The 20,926-nt window shown below is 45.4% G+C and overlaps 1 protein-coding gene across 1 annotated transcript; it reads right to left on the bottom strand.

Annotated features, from left to right (window-relative positions):
- Positions 1-10,133: 10,133 nt before the first annotated feature.
- Positions 10,134-10,835, bottom strand: LOC142433248 (melanoma-associated antigen B1-like). The gene has a single exon (XM_075538333.1). It carries the CDS (start codon positions 10,833-10,835, stop codon positions 10,134-10,136), a length of 702 nt encoding a protein of 233 aa, XP_075394448.1.
- Positions 10,836-20,926: the final 10,091 nt, after the last annotated feature.

Genomic DNA, 20,926 nt, shown 5'->3' with positions numbered 1-20,926 from the left:
GGATCCATAATGCACAGGAGCATGTCATCTGCAAATAATGATAGTTTCACCTCCTTCACTCCCATTTGGATATCTTTTTTTTCCCCTAATCATTTTCTTTTTTTTCCTTTTCTTTTTTTTACATTTTATTAGGGGCTCATACAACTCTTATCACAATCCATACATATACATACATCAATTGTATAAAGCACATCCGCACATTCCCTGCCCCAATCATTCTCAAAGCATTTGCTCTCCACTTAAGCCCTTTGCATCAGGTCCTCTTTTTTCCCCCTCCCAGAAATGAATAATTGATCATTCCAAATATTTAATTGTGACATTCACTCAGATTTCCAAGGCAATCTCAATTTCAAAGTGATGTTTTATTGTTCTGGACCCCTTGCCACATCAAAATAAAGATCCCAAGTTTTTCAAGTTGCCTTAAGGAGAGACTAACTTTAGGTAAAGAGATAAATGTGGGTTCCAAGTCAGTGATAGCTTGAGACCCTAAGTTAATGATAGACTGGATAGTTAGACTGGATAGAATAATATTTGAAAACTATCAAACTGGATTTATCAAAATGAAACAGTAAAAAACAAAACAAAAAACTTATGTAGAATAAACTATTACATACCTTCCAACCATCCCTTCCACCACTTGAATGCTAAATTCTCTTTTGAATCACAGAGTGAAAAATCTCCCTCAGACTTGACTAGGGGTGGGAGGAGCTGCCGATGTGGACCCAGAACATGTCCTAGCATGACAAGCTATGGCTGCATCTCTGGCTGTGGCTCGAAATTCCTGATCTCTCAAAGCTGCTTCATAAAGAAACGGGAAGTCAGCAGGGACTGTACTAGTGAGCTTGGCAAAAACCTGCAAGGCTTGCATTTTGCTGTTTATAACAAGGGCCCTGGGGCCCCATAGGGATTCCTAGAGTGGAGGATCACTATTGGGCACCTGCACGTACTCCAAGTACCTTTCCTCAGTCAAATCTTTGGTAATAAAAACTTCCTAGGCTCCGCAAAAAAGAAGTGCTTCTCCCCATCACACCCTGAAACTACTCAAGTATTTCCACATCTCTTCCTCAGTGGCCCGGTCGCCCTTTATGTAGATCAAGGCCAGGAGAGTCATCAGGAGCCCATTTCTGGGAAGCTCCGTGTCGCCAACACTCCCCACATTTTCTTTGTCTTCAGGGAGGTAGAGATTCCGCAGAAGGACATAGGATTGTTTGCGGGTGTCCATTTCCTGAGGTCAAGACAAAGTACCAGCTCCAGCACTTCAGTGGTAATCTTCACGGTCTCAGGGAAGGACTCCTTGCAATTTCTACTAAGAACCTTCATTTCTGCCTTCATAAGGGGCTCTTTCATTTTATACTTCTCCAGCAGGAACTGTAACAGCATACCCACCATCGTGGAAATGAGAGCTTTTTGAGAGCTGACAGTGGGGGGTGGTGCCCCAGAAGAATTTGGTCTTCCCTCCTCTTGGCCCATGGCAGATCTTGTGCATGCATCACCCTGGGCCAATCAATCTCTGTGAGTATTTTCCACTTTTTCAAGCCCTCTCTGCTCTTCCAAGCATAGGATCCATGTCTAGGGACTGCTCTCTTTTAATATCATGTGTCCAAAGTATGTCAGGTGAATACTTGCATTCCTCACTGCTAAAGAACATTCTGGTTATACTTCTTGCAGGACCATCACCATTAGGCATGCTAAATTAACAGCATTTCCTCAGGGAAGATAGAGATAAGACTTGGAGTAAAGGTTGTGGATTGTTTTCCTTACCTTTTCTTTTGTTATTTTTCAAAGCCAGCATGTTTTAAATCTAACTGCTCTTTATGTATGTTTGCTTTTTTTTAATCACCTAGAAGGATCCAAAATTTTATAAAATTTCATTTCCTGTCAATGTTTGCTTTCATATGTATAATCTCTTCTCATTTTCCCCTTATAAAAGATGGTGTGTTAGTGGGATTAGCCTAGAGGAACAAGTTCACCTTCAGTACTTTTACCATATTCTCAGAGTGCCTTTACCATATTTTCTCGTTTCCAAATGGATTTGCGAGTCAAATCTGCTGGCCAAGCCCATAAGTCTTACATTTTTCCATAGGTCCATCATTGATCTACAGAGTTTTCCTCAATGTCACCAAAAACTTGTAATGACACCGAATGCAGGAGGAAAGCCGAATCAGTGAGGGTGTAAGCATCTCAGCGCTGGCAGGAGTCTCCCCTCGGCTTGTCAAGCTCCCAGGGCTGCATCAGGGAAACTCCATGTGGCTTCTCTTCAGGGATGTCTCCCCGGAAGTGAGCCTTGCAGCCGAGGTAGAGAAGTAGCTAAGGCAGTAGCATTCTGCTCCAGCAATCAGAGTAAAAAAAAACAAACCAAACAAGTGAGGCTCTCTGAGCCACTATCTCTCCACTCTTCAGTTAAACTGCCCTTTAAGTGATCCCACATGTGTTCATTGGCCAGGTTGATACAATAAACCTTAACTATTATACTTGCTCAGCACCAGACTTTTTCTGGGTAGTATTTCCATACTTTCAGAAGGAGAAATGGAGGTGGAGGATAACGCTTCAGATGCAGTTTCCATGGCCTGAGGACCTCTGAGGATCTGGGTCTCATCTTGTGCCCTCTGGCACTTCTCAGCTGCACAGAGATTACTCTTCCCACCTCCAGGCATACTGGCTCTGATCAAATAATGTAGCAGCACTGGGAGGTGGACCATAGGTGATGTGGGCACCGTGGAAAAGGGGGATATATTAGCACAATGCATGAGTAAAAATACATTAAGCTTTAAGAAGGCACCCTCTAAAGGTTTCCTTGAATCCACAGATCTAGAAACATACAGGGCTCCTGCGAATGTTCAGCATGTTCCATGAGCAACCTGCAGAAGTTGTTAGAGCGTGTCTTAAGCTACTCTAAGGTGTGGGGCTCACTGGAGCTGGGAGAAGAAAATGAGAGGTGTAGCCTTTGGGGGACTCCCTCTGCTCTGGGTCATCTCAGTTCCCCTTTATGACCATTGTATCAATTCTTGGTAGAGTTTTGCCCTCCTCACACACCCCAACCTATCCCCCTGCTTCTCTAAGTGCAATACTCTGAATCAATGCCTCCAACTTCCGGGGACACCCTAAGAGAGCGCAGAGTCCACCTGATGTGCACCACCTCTATCAGGGAGTCCTCGGCGCTCATGGTTCGATTGGGCTCTTTCTGTCTGGGCTGCTTTGGAAAGCTCAGTGCTCATTCAGAGCCCTCAGTTTGATTCTAAGTGGGAATGAGGGCTTGAGTCTCCGCCGAAGTCCTTGCACAATTGAATCTGCTGATCTGAAGCCCCTGCTCTCACATCAGGGCTCTAACCAACCTGTCGGCATCCAAAAGAAAAAGGAGAGTCCACAGATGCCTGACTCCCATGCCTGAGTGCCTAAGGGCCACAAATAGGAACTGCTGGTTCCTTCTACATTTCTCTACTGGGTGATAACCTCAGTCCTTCCACGCAGCTTCATTGTAACTCCTGTTAGGCCTTGGATCTCCTCCTTCTCTAGAAGAGGGACTTGTTCGTTCAACAAAAGTACTGTATCCCTAAGGCCAGCAGTGGGATTTAGCCAGTAGGGACAGGTTTGGCAGAACTGGTAGGTAATTTAAAAAAATCATTTTAGTAGGGGCTCATACAACTATTACTACAATCCATACATACACCAACTGTGTAAAGCACATTTGTACATTCATTGCCCTCATCATTCTCAAAATAGTTGCTCTCCATTTAAACCTCTGGCGCCAACTCCCAATTTCCCCCTCCCTCCTGGCTACATCCTCCCTCCTTAAGCCTTGCTGCTTTGTAAATTAATATTTTGTCATATCATGCACTGTCCAACGGCTCCCTTCACCCACTTTTCTATTGTCCATCCCCCCAGGCAGGAGTTTATATGTACATCCTTATTATCGGTTCCCCCTTTCCAACCACCCCCCTCCACCTTCCCAGTATCTCCACTCACACCACTGGTCCTGAAGGAATCATCCACCCTGGATTCAGTGTGATTCCATTTCTTATAAGTTCCAGTGTACATCCTCTGGTCTAGCCAGATATGTAAGTTAGAATTGAGATTATGGTAGTGGGGGGAGGGTGAAGGAAGCATTGAGGTACTAGAGGAAAGTTGCATGTTTCATCGTTGCTAGATTGCACCCTTACTGACTCATCTCTTCCCCGAGACCCTACTATAAGGGGATATCCAGTGGCCTACAACTGGGCTTTGGGTCTCCACTCCACGTCTCCCTCCTCATTCACAAGGATATTATTGTTTGTTCTGATGATGCCTGATACCTGATCCCTTTGACCCCTCGTAATCTCACAGGCTGGTGTGCTTCCTGCATGTGGGCTTTGTTCCTTCTGAGCTAGATGACCGCTTGTTTACCTTCAAGCCTTTAAGACCCCAGACTCTACATCTTTTGATATCCCGACACCATTAGCTTTATTCACCACATTTGCTTATGCATCCATTTGTCTTCAGCAATCATATCAGGGAGGTGAGCACACAATGATAAGATTTTTTTGTTCTTTGATTCCTGATAACTGATCCCTTCGGCACCTTGAGATCACGCAGTCTGGTGTGCTTCTTCCTTGTGGGCTGTTGCTTCTAAGCTAGATGGCTACTTGTTCACCTTCAAGCCTTTAAGACCACAGATGCTATATCTTTTGATAACCGGGCACCACCAGCTTTCTTTACCACATTTGCTTATTTCCTGCTTTGTCTTCAGCGATTGTGTTGGGAAGTTGAGCATCATAGAATATCAGTTTAATAGAACAAAGTATTCTTGCATTGAGGGAGTAATTGACTGGAGGCCCAATGTCCATCTGCTACCTTAATACGAAACCTATAAATATATGCACATAGATCTATTTCCCCATCCTCATAAAGAAATATATTTACATATGTACATGCCTTTATTTAGACCTATATAAATGCCCTTTTCCTCCCAGCTCTTTCCTCTCTTTCCTTTTACTTTCCTCTTGTGCCAGTATCATGCTCAGTCTTCATTTGGGTTTCATTAATTCCTCTTAGTGACATGAACCTTTATCTCGCCCTACCAGGCCTCCTACACCCTCCTCACCACCGATTTGGATCACTTGTTGTTCACTTGTCTCTGGGCTTATTAAAACCACTGCCTGTCCCCACACATCCCCCACTCCCATGTCCCCCCGTAACTGTGGATCCTGTTGTTTTCTCTTCTAGATTTTTCATCCAGGCTATCTTATATAGACAGAGCTGTGCGTGGAAAAAATAACATGTACAAAACTGAGACAGAGCAAAACTAAGCAACAAACTAAAACAAAACAAAGCAACGACAACTAACCAATGACAAAAAAAAAACCTAAACAAAACACAATAAGGAAGAAAAGTTTGTAGTTAATACAAGGATTGTTCCTTGGCCTTTAGGAGTGTTTTCCAGTCCAATCTGTTGGGCACCAAGACCTGACACCAAAGTCTATTTTCCGCATTCCCCGGGGACTTCGTTGCTCTGTTCCCTTGCTGTTCTGTTGCACCGCCTTAGTGTTCTGCCTCGGTGTGGTGGGATCAGATCGGGCAGAAGTCTCACAGTGTGTTCCAGTGTTGTCCCCTGTAGGGCTATGGGTCAGTGAGGGGTGTCGAGTCTCATAGTGGAACCGGCCATGTGGTATTCTCTGTGGATTTGCTGCTCTGAGCGGGAATATCATCCTCAAGACTTGGTGGGCCAGGATATGCTACACTCTCTCTTCCTCCCCCTTCATTTGCTCCCATGTGCTCTGATCAGACATGTCCCTCTCCTGGAGCTGCATAGTCAGTGCTGTCCTCTGAAATAAATTCTTCTGGGGGGAGGGAGAGGTGTGAACATATTTGGGATTGGCCCAGGCCCCTCAGACCTGTCCACTGGTTCCCTACTCCACCTCCACCCTGGCATTTTGCATTCACATCTTGGGGCACTAGGTTGAAACCTGGTTCCTCTTTCCCTGTGGAGATGTAAACATGAGTCCACTGAGGTAAGCTATTAAAGAATGCAAAAGGAGCATGGGGAAATAGAGACTGTATACAGACATTCCTGACTTGAGGAAGAGGTAGTATGGCAGAGACCAGACCAAATCCAGGGAAACATATGGTAGGCAACTAAAAAGGATGTGGGGAAAGGAAAACAACAACAACAAAGACTTGGTAGCAGGGCACAGGGCACTAAGCCACCAAAGGGGAGGATATTGTTTATATTTGCACAGGGAGGTCCATTTTTTGTTGAGTTTAGCAAACTGGTTGTGGAAATGTCACTTGTATTCCAGATTCTCTCTAAGGTGGGTGGCTGCTAAATGTGGAAATCACAAATTTATATGCCTTACTCTATTCTCACGTTCACCTTCAAAACAGTCCATTCTAAGCATCCACAAATGTTTATTCCGTCCATAGGAGTAAAAAATTAGACACAACAATGCCTGCATACTAATTTATTCTTTCATAAAACTGGGTTTGCTTTTGATGAAACATGACATTCTAATGGCCTGCAGTTGTCACTTCAGTCAACAAACATATAAGGTCAAGAGGAACAATGTCAAACAACCAGAGGGGGACACGCTGCCAATTCATGTCATCATTTTGTGATACTGAAATCCCACAAGATATTAGGAGAGAAATGGGCAATTCCTGAAAGTACCCAAAGAGCTAAAAATATAGTCAGAACAATGACTTTAAGTTTAGCAGAAGCAGAACACTGTTTTTAGAAGGTGAATCTAATACATTCAGAGCAGTGAAGTTGCCTACCTGTTTTGAATATATCAAACACAATGAAGATAGTCTAATGGGCCACCCTCTAAAGGAATGAGATGCCTCTCCTACATTGAAAAGGTGTTTAAAGAGACATCACACTGTTCAAGGTGCTAATGTAAAAGTGAAGGATGTTGAAAGCAAAAATGGGAGTCCAAAAGAAATATGGAAACATCGTAAATTTGTTCCATTTGTGCTGCTCAGTAACTATTTAATAATTTTCATTCATGTGGTAAACTCTTTCTAATTATCTAGTTCCCCATATCTCTTTTACTGTTCTAACTTAAGTTTAAAATATATGGAATAATAAACTATGAGTACAACTTGTGTTGTCTATACTTAAAACAGTCTATGGGGAAGCAAACTGGTTGTTATATTATTTGAATCACATCACTGTCTAAGACTCTACGGGAGGAGACAAGGCCCCAAGGTCCCAAATGCCTGCCTCGCATAGATTCTCAATAAATTCTGGGTAAATGCTCTTTGGGGAACATCGACAGCTCAGATCAACTAAGGCCTTCACTTCCCTGAGGTATTTGAGTACCACTGTCAGCTGGAGAACTTTGCGGAGCTCCTCCTGTAGATGCATTCGCCTTCAAGGTCCTCATCTAGACACTAGCAGGTAAGCCCCTGACGTAAGTGTCCTATAAAGAGGAGGAGTATTACCTGAGACCATATGCTAACTTCCTGGAGACTCTAGACAGGAGGTATTCCAGGTCGTCTTGCTAGGTTCTTCTAGGGCAAGCAACAGAAGGGAGTCCCGGGGATGATTCACCCAGGAGTGTGTGCTGCTCCCAGACTACCTTCAGGGTCCTCACCTTGATTCGTGACCAGGTTGGGATTTCAACATTCCATGAGCAGAAAATGAATTTCTCAAATCACAGAACTTATGGTTCTGAAGTTCTGTCCTCACAAAGGCAGCTATGGGTAGCATCACGTCCAGATAATGCAGCTGGTGGGTCTCGAGGATCAAAGGACATTGGGGATTCTACAAGGGACGTCAGCGGGGCTGGGCTCTTGTACAACACTTTTGGAGGTGGTGGTCCATTAAGACATTGCTCAGGTTCTGCATCCTGGTACTTATCAGAGACTGAGTGAGGTTGCTTCCTATAAAGACCTCCGTCACCAGTTAAGAACGAGACCACTGCATTCTGGAAAGGCAGGGCCTGAATCCTGGAGAGCTTGCCTGGGGCCTCCCTGGAGTAACAGCTAGAGCGATGCCCTGATTTAAGTCTATTTAGGGAATAATTTTGCCCCTGACTTCCCCTCCCGTACACCTTACTCCATTTAGAGCTAAAACTCCTCTGTCTGCAGAACGTAAACTCCCAATCCCTTCTTGTTAAATCCAAGACTTACCTGCCTGTTAACTTGTGTGCCCAAATTAAGAGGGCATTATTTCTGCCTAAAAACTCTGCTGGTGGCTTGTTGGGGCAAATGTTCTTCTGCGCCCTGTGCAATCTGCTCTATTTAAAATTGGAGCTTTTCTCACTAGACAGCGAGTCCTCACTTGGACTCCTGTTAGTGTCCTTTTCCCTGTGCACCTCCGGGGCAAGCCCTCACTAGACTAGGGCCCACTTTCTAGCTGGAACAGAAGGGAGTCCTTATCCTGAGGATTCTGTCACCGACAGCTCCCACAAGGGCTGGAGGACAGGATAGGGAGGGACTTCCTGGAGTCTCCTCTCTTCTGCAGTGAGTGGTTCTCTCATTTCTTTTCAGGGCCCTCAACTTGCCAGTCAGAGAAGAACCCACTTCCCTTTCTGGGCCCAACCATCATCCTCATTCAGGGTAATCGCCTTGATTTCAATCAACTACTAAAACTACTCTATCAACTACCTTCAAGTGCTGCTCTTAGGCCAAGATGCTCAGGTTCTTGAGATTTCTGAAGGATAGGCGAGGGAATACTCAGCGCCCCCTCCCGGGAATCTTCTACATTTTACAACAGGCACCAGCTAGTCTTTGTGTGATTCCTGTAGCGGTCTTCCTCTTAACTCCTAGGATCTTGAATGGAAATCTTAAGCAGTTTTGCCACGTGGCACCTTGTAAAGAATATTTAGTCCCTGCTCAAGGAAAAACAGCAGAGGACACGTGGTAGGCTTCCCGTGCGAGGATAAAAACGAAGACACAGCTCTTGTTTTCAAACTCGTGACCTTGCCGTAGCAGCTTAACACAGATTCACATCACCAGGGTTCCCAACTGATGCTCATGGGCACCTAATTCTAATGTTCTTTGATGAATTATACTCTGGAACCCTAGCCCATGGCAAAAGATGAGAATTGGCTTCTAGACATCTCACCTTAGAGGGTATATTTTTCTTTCCCATCCTCTCCACAGACATGCTCTGCATTACATACCCAGTCAGAGCATGGCTTCCAGTGCACAGGGATAAAAACAGAGACAAAGTCCAATCGTTGCTGTGCTGGAGATTTCTCTCTGGTTTACCCACAATGCTACAGTTACAGTAAGAACCATCCTTGATTCTAGGGTCAGGGTTTTAATGTTGAGCACATCATGGCAGTTTGTGCCCATGAACACGTCACCCAGAGTCCCCTCCTCCACGTACTTCACATTGACACTTTCATCACCCATCTTTCCCTGCACCATCGGACTAAATTCAAAATGACATGATTTTCAGCCCCACAAATTCTCTATATCATGGTGTGTATACTAGACTGCTCCCATCTGGTACTTCACTGATCTCCACCCCATATTTATCCTTGACCCTTTTGTTCACAGAGTTGCTGACCTTCATCCTTAAGTGACAGCAACTTCTAGATGCTCAGCATGTATGGATAGGGCTGGCTTTTCTCGCTCAACGTCAGAGCGCTTCAAAAAGCCAATTCTCTGTGAATTATTGGGATGTGAGGAGTCATCTAACAAAGGTGTCATTAATCATTCTCTAATGTCATCTATATACTTGATTAACTGATGTATCTCCAGATATGTATATGCGTTTAAATTCTCAAAAATAGAAATGGAGACAGAAATCAACAAGGAAACATAAGGAGTATTTTAATGTGGGGTTCACTCCCATTTCCTGAAACAATCTAAGTTCCAAAGAGAGGTCTCCATCTTCTAGAAATCTCACAAAACCAAAGAAAGATTGAAAGTTTTTCAAGTTGCCTTAGCAAGAGACCAACCCTCTTACTCATACTTTATACAAAGAAAAATAAATGTACAAGGCAGCTCATTAATAAGCTGAGATCTTAGCCTAATGAACATGTGACTTAACAGAATATTTAACAGTTACCAAACAATAAAGGACAAATGAAAAAAACACGGAATTTTAAGCATAAACTCCAACAATCCTTGAGCCCAGCCCTTCCACAACTTGAATTCTAAGTTCTATTTTGAAGCGCAGAGTGAGTGATCTGCCTCAGACTTGCCTAAGGCTTGGAGGAGCTGCTGGGTGTGGCACTGGGACACGCCCTGGACTTCATGGCACGACTGGCTCTGGCTGCAACTCGGGCTCTAACCCTCATTTCCTCCTCTCTCAAAGCTGCTTCATACTGAAGCGGGAAGGCAGCCGGGTTTGTACCAGTGAGCTTGGCATAAAACTCCAGGGCTTGCAACTTGCTGGTTACAGCATGGGCCCTGGGGCCCCACAGCAATTCAAAGCATGGGGGATAACTATAGGGCACCAGCACGTACTCCAGGTACATTTCCTGAACCATATCTTTGGTTATGAATTTTCTGGGGTCCCCAAAGATAATGTGCTTCTCCCCATCATACACGGCCAACCTATGCAAGTATTCCCACATCTCGTCCTCAGTGGCCCGGCCGCCCTTTACATAGATAAAGGACAGGAGAGCCATCAGGAGACCGTACCTGGGAAACCCCCTCTCACCATCACCATCCAGAATTCCTCTGTCTTCAGTGAAGCAGAGTTTGCGCAGGAGCATATAGGAATGGGTGAACGGGTCCATTTCCTTCAGGTTGAGACAAAATACCATGTCCAACATTTTCGATGCAAAATTCATGATCCCACGGTAGGTGCCCTTGTTCCTTCTTCCAATAACTTTCATTATTTCCGTCTTCATAACGGGCTCTTTCTCCTTATATTTATTTAACAGGAACAGTAGCAACATGGCCAAATTCACACTTCTCAGGGCTTTTCCGGTGCTCTCATGGGGGAGTGGTGCCCCAGAAGAACGTGGCCTTCCCTTATGGTGGCCCTTGGCAGCATAGCCTGCAGCAGCAGTGGTGGAGGCCTGGCCTCCCAGGGGCCCCTGGGAAACAGGAACACCAGGAGAGCTCTGGGCAGTTTCCCCAAGAGCAGCAGAGGAGGAGAGGGCAAACCCTTCCCCCTGTGCTTCACAAGTGTCATCACGGACTTGGCGACGTTTCTCACGGGCACGAAGCTTACTCTTCTGACCACGAGGCATGGTGACTATCTTCAAAGGCACCAGGGAGGAGTGTGGTTGGGCAGGTGACAGCACCCACGAAAGAGGGAGGCTGAGAGAGCTTCGGCCTCCAGGAGGCAAGCACCAGCCTCCTGTGCTGCTTGATTTGTTGCCTGAGAAACCTGGTGGGGGGGGAGGGGTGAACATTAGGCTGAGTGTGTCAGTCCTGCCCAGTGATCACTGGGGGGATAGCAGGAGATAAGAGGAGATGTGGATTTCCTCCCTCCTCTTCCCAGAGACTGCTTGGATTCAATGCTGGTGCTCTCTGCGCCAGAATGAAGGCCGCAGCTAATTTAGTCAGTCATGGGGTTACACATGTGCCTTAAGGCTTCAGATTAGAGAGCAGGGCGGCTTGTGTTTGTCTACACTCGGAGCAGAGCCGCCTGTTGCAGGAGCACGATGGGCCCTCTCTAACCCCAAAGAAACCCTGTTTCGCCTCCCTCCTTAGGATCCGGGCCGCCCCTTTAGACCAGGTCTGAAGACCCAGCTCAGGAGATGTCCCGGGTCTCTGAGACCTGGGAACTGGGAACCTGCGAGTGGGGCAGGGGCATATTAAGACCTACAGGAGGTCTGGATTACGTAGATGGTCCCTCCGGGTCCCATGTGGGCCACTTACCAGGTCTCCTGAGCACCACTGATACTCCTGCGTGGAACCTCGCTGCGTCTCCAACCCGGAATTGGCAAATTTCCGGTTATTACGTGGTAAGGTTGCTTTTGAAGAGCGTCACTTACGGCTAATGAAGGTAGGGTCCTCCAACGGTTACGCATTAGAGGGATTTCTAAGGGCCGATGTCAGGGACGTATCTCTTGGGACCCCAATCATTTAGACCCAGTGTGCCCTTTGGGTTTCAGAGGTTCACCACGTCAATCTCAATCAGACCCTGGGGGTCTTGAGTAGAGCCCAGAATCTGACTCAAGTTCCCCTCCCATCGTGGAGAACCTAGAAGGGCTTTCAGGTGTGCGTGGCCCCGTGCACCATGGGAGCGCCTGCTGATTGCATTCTGGGTACAGCCTCCCTGAGGGCTAGACTGTCTGAGTCCACCCCAAAACACACCTTTTGCACCTGGAGCCTGGTCTCCCGTCACTTAGCAATGAGACAAGCCCCTATATGCAACCGGGGAGCGGAGGTTTTTTGGATGGAGCTCTTTCTTTTGTGATAGAAATGAGGGCCGTCTTTAGCTGATAACCCTGCCGCGTTCCTCCTGGTATTTAATCAGAATCCTTTCATTTGTTGGCACTGAGACTAGAGAAGAGATAACCGAAGCCCTGTTTGCATAATAGTTTTCCATTGTGCTTGGACCCGCAGGGTTCACCGTTCGAAACCACTGTTAGGCTTTGAGCAAGATAGACATGGCTTTCAAATCTCGTCAACAATTGTGGTCTCTGAATCTCACAGCTGGGATACTTCTAAAATGACCCATAGCGTCGCTATGATTCTTTGTGTCGCGTGCAGGTACATTTTTTTGTGTTCTGTTTTCTTTCATTTTGTTCTTGTCTGGTTAGTGGGGGTTCACTCAAGTGGCATTCCTCACTTTGACACCTGTGATGTGTTAACAGTGGAGGAACCAGGGCTGCTCCATCCATCCCCCACCCTACAACTGCCTCTCCTGTTAGACTAAAGTGCTTGCCTCTCAGAAACCCGACAAAAGGAAATAAAGGTGAACCTCAGGCTAAATGGGAGCCCTGGTGGACTGTGAGTGGCTGTGGTATAGGGACTTCAAGGCTGTGGTTCACACCCACCAGCAATTCTTTCGCTCAAAGGACTGTCTTTGTGGTAAAAGTTTTACTTTCTCAGAAATGCTATCGAGGGTTTTATGAGTCCCAAATGACTGACTGAATGTGCAATCCGACCGCAAACATTGCTGGGACCTCCCAGGACTGAGAAAAGAGCTGGTGCACTGTGAGGGACCACTTCTTTTGCTTAACCCCAAGAAAAATCTTGAGGGAGACTCTTCACGTTGTCTTCTGCATACTAGGATCTGAGGGTCCAAGGAGGGGCCTGCTTATCCTGACAGCTCTGAGCTTTCCTCACCATGACATCAGGATTCCCACACTGAAATCTATCCCTCTGGCGAATGTATTCTGCTCTTCCGGAAGAGGGTCTTCAGAGAGCCTGCACTGGGAACAGGGCGCTCTATATTTGTCCCCAGTTCTTCAGGTCTCATAGGAATGACAACAGTGATGAGTGTCCTGGGCCACAAAAGACCTATCTGCCTTCTGACTCCTTCTTATTTAGAGTTAACACCCTGATATCTAGCTATTTGTGCAAATAAAAGGCATGTTGTACTTATTTTATTAAGCTTGGTCATGAACTCACAATATATATTTCCTCTGGTGAGACGAAAGGTATTTCCTCATGCTCAATGTCTGCTCAAATAGGATGGTTGATATCAGAATCTGAGAGTCCTATATGTGCTTAACAGAGGTGTCCCATATTGTCAAGTCTTCATGTCACTAAGTGATCTGTTTTATCAAGGAAAACACTAGACTGGAAACCTTGCTTGTCTTTCTAGTTCTAAAAGTCTGTGCCAGTGGTCTATTTGTGTCACTCCTCCGTTCTAGTATGGTTACCTTCCGAGTCCCCATTGAGGGCCTTATCTTGGCCCCCTTCACTTAGGTAAATGGCTTCCTGAGAAATGTCCCATTCCTCCAACTCATGAGAAATTTCTCTCTTGGCATCATTGCCAAGAATGTGTCCTTGTGGCACGTGCAATATGACATAAATTGGGAAAGCTGAAGCACAAGACAAGTGCTCCAACATATCTACTAACTTGAAACAGACAAACACCGAAAAATGCCAAAGACACAAATAGAGAAATAAAAGATCAGCTGTTCATTGATGCCACTTAGAGACATTTAGACGCTTCCATGTGTAGGTCTGCTAGCATGATTTATACTGTGTCCAACCCTGAAGATGAACTGCCGCATATTCAATATCATCCGAGATATCTGGACGGAAGGAAATATGCAGGGTGGAAGAAAGGGCATGTTATATCCCAGTGTGGGGAAGGAAAATTCGCGTTAGTCTTGCCACATGATCCAAATTATGCTATCAGAAAGGTAGAAGATGTTCAAGAACTTGTCGGTAATGAATTGGAATTCCAACAAATTGTTCCCAATTTTCCAAACAGCCCCAAAATTTTCTCTTTATATCTCACTAAAAGAAAGTAATCAGATGTTGAATTGCAGAGTTATCTGAACCAAGTGACCCTGAGTCCTCAAACTCTAAAAAATGTCCCAGCACTTAGCAGTGGTCAGATGTATCACAACGTGCAGCGTGTAGGTTTGGTAGATTCTAGGTCTTCACGATGAAAAGAAGAAAGCTCATTGCAAGACAATTAATTGATAGATTCAACAATTGCTTCTTGTTTGGCTGTTTGCTTGGGACTGATGAAACTGCATTTTCTTTCTTTAAAAATCTTTTTATTGTGGCCTCTTAAAACATTTATCACAATCCAGCATACATCCATTGTGTCAAGCACATTTCTACATTTGTTGCCATCATCAATCTCAAAACACAAGCTTGAGCCCTTGATATCAGCTCCTCATTTCCCCGCTCCATTCCTGATACCCCCTCCCTCATGAACCCTTGATAATTTATAAATTATTAAAATTTTGCCATATCTTCTTCTGTCTGATATCTCCTTTGACCCACGTTTCTGTTTTCCGTTCCCTAGGGAGGAGGTTATATGTAGATCCTTGTAATCGGTTTCCTCTGTCTACCCCACCTTCCATGCACCCTCCCTGAGTTACTTACCACCACTGCCTTTCCCCCATCTTCACCTTGTCCATGTCCCCCCGGAACTGATGTGCTTGTTGCTTTCTCCTCTAGATGGTTTATCCAGGCATGGGCCCTACTTGATACACCCTGATTTGGGGGTTCAGACTGCGCTGCTTCCCCACACTAGAAAGTTCTATGGATGGCAAATTATTTGCAACAAATATTGCAACAAATTTTCTTGTGAACAATTTTAATAGCTAAGGCGAATTCTCATATGAAAGAGTTGTCATGTGGATTAGTACAGAGAGGTCTTTGTCACAAAATAGGAACCATTTAAACAATATTAAAGCAAACTAATAACTGTTGTAATTATACACTCATTCATCAATTTCAGAGGCTTAAGAATTAAGGGGTGAAGCCTAGTCTTTCAGTCAGATCATAACCAGTTAGGCCTCTGTGTGGACATGTCCTCTCCTGAGGATTCTGGGACATCCTGTATTCCTTCTTGGAGGCAGGAGACACTCCCTCTTTGCCCACTCTCTGCAAGACGTGTCTCACATGAAGCCACATGAAAAATATTTTGATGCAGTTAGAGCCCTGGGTGCTAAAGAAGCCATATGGAGAGCCCTACCTTCTCTGAGATGCTTAACTTGCACGTGGATCTAAAAAACTTCCCACCCACTGGCTTGTGAGCTTCCTCCGTTAGCATTCAGCATCATTGCATGTTTTTCCTGAGTCTGAAGAGGACTTTATAGATTGGTTTCTACATATGAGATAATATCATACTTAAGGACTTGAGCTGGTCTGGGTTGGAATATTTTCTCAATAGTCAATTGTTCTTGTATATAACTCTTTCTTGTAGACATATGAGTGTCTCCCTGCATTTGTTTCTCTAGTCTACTCAGATTAATACACTAACACATAGCTCTCTCCCATACAACGTTGAATTGAGAAGTCACATTTGTCAAAAATTGTCTGGCGCCCCAAGGAAAGGAAAAGTACTGTGGTTATAGATATTGATAAGCAGCCTGAGCCCTTAATTAGGGTAGCTATAATGGAAAAATTTACTTGTTCCTTGAAAAACAGTTTTTTCTTACAAAATATGACCATTTGTTTTTCCCAAAGTCCACTTCGAATGAGGACTGTTCATGCTGCCAAAGTCATAACGGCAGATTAAAACCCAGAGAAGTACTTTTCAAGCCCAGATTTAATAGGAATTCCGGAATATTATATGTACATTTTTTAGTTTAACTTGGCTGCAGGAACTAAACTTGAATGTATTTTGAGAAAGTGTTTGGTAAGAAATGAGAAATATACCTAAAAATCAAACATACAAAAAAACCAATTTGCATAAAGGAGAAAATGAGTCGCACATACATCAACCAATCAAAGAATGTTTTTTGGTATTTCTGTAGGATTTTTATATGAGTGTACACTGTTGCCTTTGTCTATGCTTATAGTTTAGTACTTTGATTTCTACGGGAATGAGCTTGTTTTTTTATGATCCATATGATGTTATATTATAACATATATCTAAAGTTTATTATGTTATGTATGTGAAGTTATATTAATAAAGTTATTTACTCTGATATTTCGGTCTCATATTTGCTGTCATGATCCCTCTTTAATATACATTACTCCAAGTTCATTGACCATTGCCCTGCTAACCCTTACCAGTAACTAGATCCTTATCAGTGCTGATTACTGCATCCATTTTAGACATTTGGGATCTAGGGGGCAGCTCAAGATTCCCATTACATACAAAGGAAAGGGTTGGAAGCAACCATGGCCCCAGGTCCCCGACAGACTGGGCTCCAGGATACCTTCTCTATCTAACATGGTGTGACGTGTGACAGAGTCTCAAGATTTCATGGAGAGGTCTCTACTTGCAGGCGATACACCCCTGAGGAATCCAATCTATGAACATTTGAGCGGCCGTGCAGTCAGGTAAATGCGGACTGCAAGCTCAGCGCCTGTCCATTCAGTACCTGTGTTTGCTCTTTGGGGCAGTGAGCGCTTGTGTCCTCCCACACCTCTCTATACTTCTTTGTGAGAACTTCTGGGAAAGCTTGGTTTGAAGGCCCTCCATCTCACACCCTGACTTCCCCGTGTTCCAACGTAGGTCCCTAGCACAACACGGAGTATCCGGGGTTGTTGCTTAACTTTCAGCCTAGCCAACATATGTGCTGCTACCTCTGTGTTCGCAACATATGCAGGAATCCCACTGCTTGTCTTCCTCGCTCCTCAAGCCCCACCACGTGCCCACGAGGACATTAATAAACACACATGTATGTCTTCCTCTCCTGTTCTCTACTCTCTCACTTCAGCACAGCTCAGATGTTGGAAACCATTATGGTTGAACACAGGAGAAACAAAGGCGCACTCCTCTTTCCTGTCCTGCTCTTTGGGCTACTTTCACATATCCAACACCACCTGCATTGGTATAATTTTAGATTATAGAGTCTTTTTATTCTCAAGACATTGAAATAATTTTGCAAATACTTCAAAAAGGGGGATCTGATGTTTACCCAAGTAATTACCACTAGTGGTACTCTTCAAGTTGTTATGTAAATCTAGATATCCACTTTGTATGCTATGTCCTCTTAGGCATCAGGCTTAGCACCTGAGGCAAAGATGCTCAGAGGCAAACCACCCATCAGAAGTCCTGGGGGTGCAGCCAAAGTATTATCCTTGGGATACCATAGGGAGCTGTGTATGATTTCAATAAAATTACTCACTCCAAATGGTTGCCAGTGATGTGTAGACCTTAACATGAGTAAGAAGGCCTGGAATTAAGAGAAAGAAGGGCCCCAGACCCTACCCAGAGTCAAACTGATAATTCTCATGGAGGGTGAAGGGAACTGCCTACTGCTGAATGAAGGGGAATGGCAAAGTTCAACCCTACCCTTGCTCACTAACCCCACAGCCTTACATGACTATCAGATGGAGACTCTGAATTTTCATATATTATTGTTTTTGTTGTTGGTAGGACATGGAAAATGTGCTATCACTGCTGATGTCAGCTGGATCTTTTCTTAAAACAGACATTAGAAGAAAGTTTTGTACATACTTGGGTTATATTTTATACACCAAATTATTTAACAGTGATGATCGTATGAAACTGTGTATAGCTTTGAAAAAGGCGAAAAGTCCAGAGCACTTGATTGTGCCCCAGGGCAACTTGTTCATGGGTCAAGAAGCAACTGTGTGAATGGAAAAATAGAAGACTTGCTTTCCCACAAGAGAGTTGTAGATCAGGCTTATACCGTCTACCATACTTATTCAAACTGTATGCTGAGTACATCATCAGAAAAGGTGGATTGCATGAAGAAGAATGTGGAATCAGGATTAGAAGAAGGTTTATCGACACCCTGCTGCATGCAGGTGGCACAACCTGACTTGCTGAAAGTGGGAAAGATAGGAAGCCATTGCTGAGGAAGATCAAAACTTGCAGCCTTTCAAGTTCACAGACATCATGGGGGTTGTTCTGCCAGTATGTACAGGACATGTACTTCTGGGGCATTTTTTTTAGGCATCAGGGTATTGTTCTATCTTGTTGTCTGGTTATATGAGGGATGGTTTCATGAGGATGAGAACGATAGCTGTGCACTCTCTTGCTCTTTGTGTCTCAAATGAGAAGAGGCTGCTTTGTGCCTGCTACAAATCTTAGGGACTAGGGTTTTGTCCCTGCCTTTGCTGTCTCTTACTGACTAAGAGTAGAGACTAAGATTTGTTTCATGTGGCTTTTATTGTAGGGTATCCAATATAAGTTGGTGAATTCTGAAAAGCTAAGTGCCTTAGTTGTCCTGAAGCTGTAGTCCCAAGACACGTAGCATAGCAAACTAGTGCAGCCGATTGTCTGGCTATGATCTCAATCCTGCAGAGCGGTGATCCTAGGCTTGTTAAATACTAGGAGGCCAATGGAAAGTTTTGTTGTGTTTTAATTTTGGGTTTTTTTTTTTCATGAATTTTTGAAGGCCCTTCTTATGTGGATGGAGGAGCAACCACAGAAATATATAGAGAGGAACATGAGCATTTCCTTACAACAGGCGTCAGATGGTCTTTGTGTGATTCCTGTAGCGTTCTGCCTCTTAACTCCTATGATTTTTAATGCAAACTTTGAGCATTTTTGACACAGGTAACCTTGGGAAAAATGAGTCTGCGCCCAAGGAATAGAAGCATAGAACACTTGGTGGCCTGCCAGTGCAAGAATAAAAAAGAAGATATGGGTATTGTTTTGGAGCAGATGACCTTGCAGTAAGTACCCCAGCACATATTCACTATAACACCCGGGTTCCCAACTGATACTCACTGGCACCTAAGTCTGCTGTTCTTTGATGGAATGCACTCTGGCACCCGAGCCCGTGTCAAATGAGGAGAACTGGTTTCTTGACATCTCACCTTAGAGGATATCTTCTTCTTTCCAAGGTTCTCCACAGACATGTTGTGCATTACATACCCAGTTACAGCAGGGCTTCCAGTGCACAGGGAGCAAACTTCAGACAAAGTCCAATTTTGTACCTGCTGGGGATTTCTCCCTGGTTTACCCACGGTTATCAGCTGAAGAGCGCCCTCATTTCTATCGCCAAAGAAAGAGCTCCATCCAAAACACCTCCGCTCCCCAGTTACACATAGGGGCTTGTCTCATTGCTAAGTGACGTGAGACCAGGCTCCAGGTGCAAAAGGTGTGTGTTGGGGTGGACTCAGACAGTCTAGCCCTCAGGGAGGCTGTACCCAGAATGCAATCAGCAGGCGCTCCCAGGGTGCCCGGGCCACGCACGCCTGAAAGCCCTTCTAGGGTCTCCACGATGGGAGGGGAACTTGAGTCAGATCCTGGGCTCTACTCAAGACCCCCAGTGTCTGATAGAGATTGAAGTGATGAACCTCAAAAACCGAAGGGCACACTGGGTCTAAATGATTGGGGTCCCAAGAGATACGTCCCTGATGTCGGCCCTCAGAAGTCCCCCTAATGCGTAACCCTTGGAGGACCCCCCACGTTCATTAGCCGTAAGTGACATTCTTCAAAAGGAACGTTACCACCTAAGAACCGGAAATTTGCCAATTCCGGGTTGGTGACGCAGCGAGGTTCCACCCGGGAGTATCAGTGGTGCTCAGGAGACCTGGTAAGTGGCCCACATGGGACCCGGAGGGACCATCTACGTAATCCAGATCTCCTGTAGGTCTTAATATGCCCCTGCCCCACTCGCAGGTTCCCAGTTCCCAGGCCTCAGAGACCCGGGACATCTCCTGAGCTGGGTCTTCAGTACTGGTCTAAGGAGGCGGCCCGGATCATGAGGATATAGTCGAACTAGGGTTTCCTGGGGGTTAGAGAGGTCCGATGGCGCTCCTGCGCCAGGTGGCTCTGCACCCAATGTAGACAAATACAAGCCGCCCTGCTCTCTAATCTGAAGCCCTAAGATACATGTGTAACCCCATGACTCTGACTAAATTAGCTGCGGCCTTCATTCTGCCGCATAGAGCATCAGCCCTGAATCCAAGCAGTCTCTAGGAAGAGGAGGGAGGAAATCCACATCTCCTCTTATCCCCTGCTATCCCCCCAGTGATCACTGGGCAGGACTGACACACTCAGCCTAATGTTCACCCCTCCCCCCCCACCAGGTTTCTCAGGCAACAAATCAAGCAGAACAGGAAGCTGGTGCTTGCCTCCTGGAGGCCGAAGCTCTCTCAGCCTCCCTCCTTCGTGGGTGCTGTCACCTGCCCAACCACACTCCTCCCTGGTGCCTTTGAAGATAGTCACCATGCCTCGTGGTCAGAAGAGTAAGCTTCGTGCCCGTGAGAAACGTCGCCAAGTCCGTGATGACACTTGTGAAGCACGGGGGAAGGGTTTGCCCTCTCCTCCTCTGCTGCTCTTGGGGAAACTGCCCAGAGCTCTCCTGGTGTTCCTGTTTCCCAGGGGCCCCTGGGAGGCCAGGCCTCCACCACTGCTGCTGCAGGCTATGCTGCGAAGGGCCACCATAAGGGAAGGTCACGTTCTTCTGGGGCACCACGCCCCAATGAGAGCACTGGAAAAGCCCTGAGAAGGGTGAATTTGGCC

The sequence above is a fragment of the Tenrec ecaudatus genome, chromosome X, assembly GCF_050624435.1.
Source record: "Tenrec ecaudatus isolate mTenEca1 chromosome X, mTenEca1.hap1, whole genome shotgun sequence".
Lineage (NCBI taxonomy): Eukaryota > Metazoa > Chordata > Mammalia > Afrosoricida > Tenrecidae > Tenrec > Tenrec ecaudatus.
The sequence above is the reverse complement of the archived record's forward strand: the minus strand, read 5'-3'. Positions and strand labels throughout refer to the sequence as shown.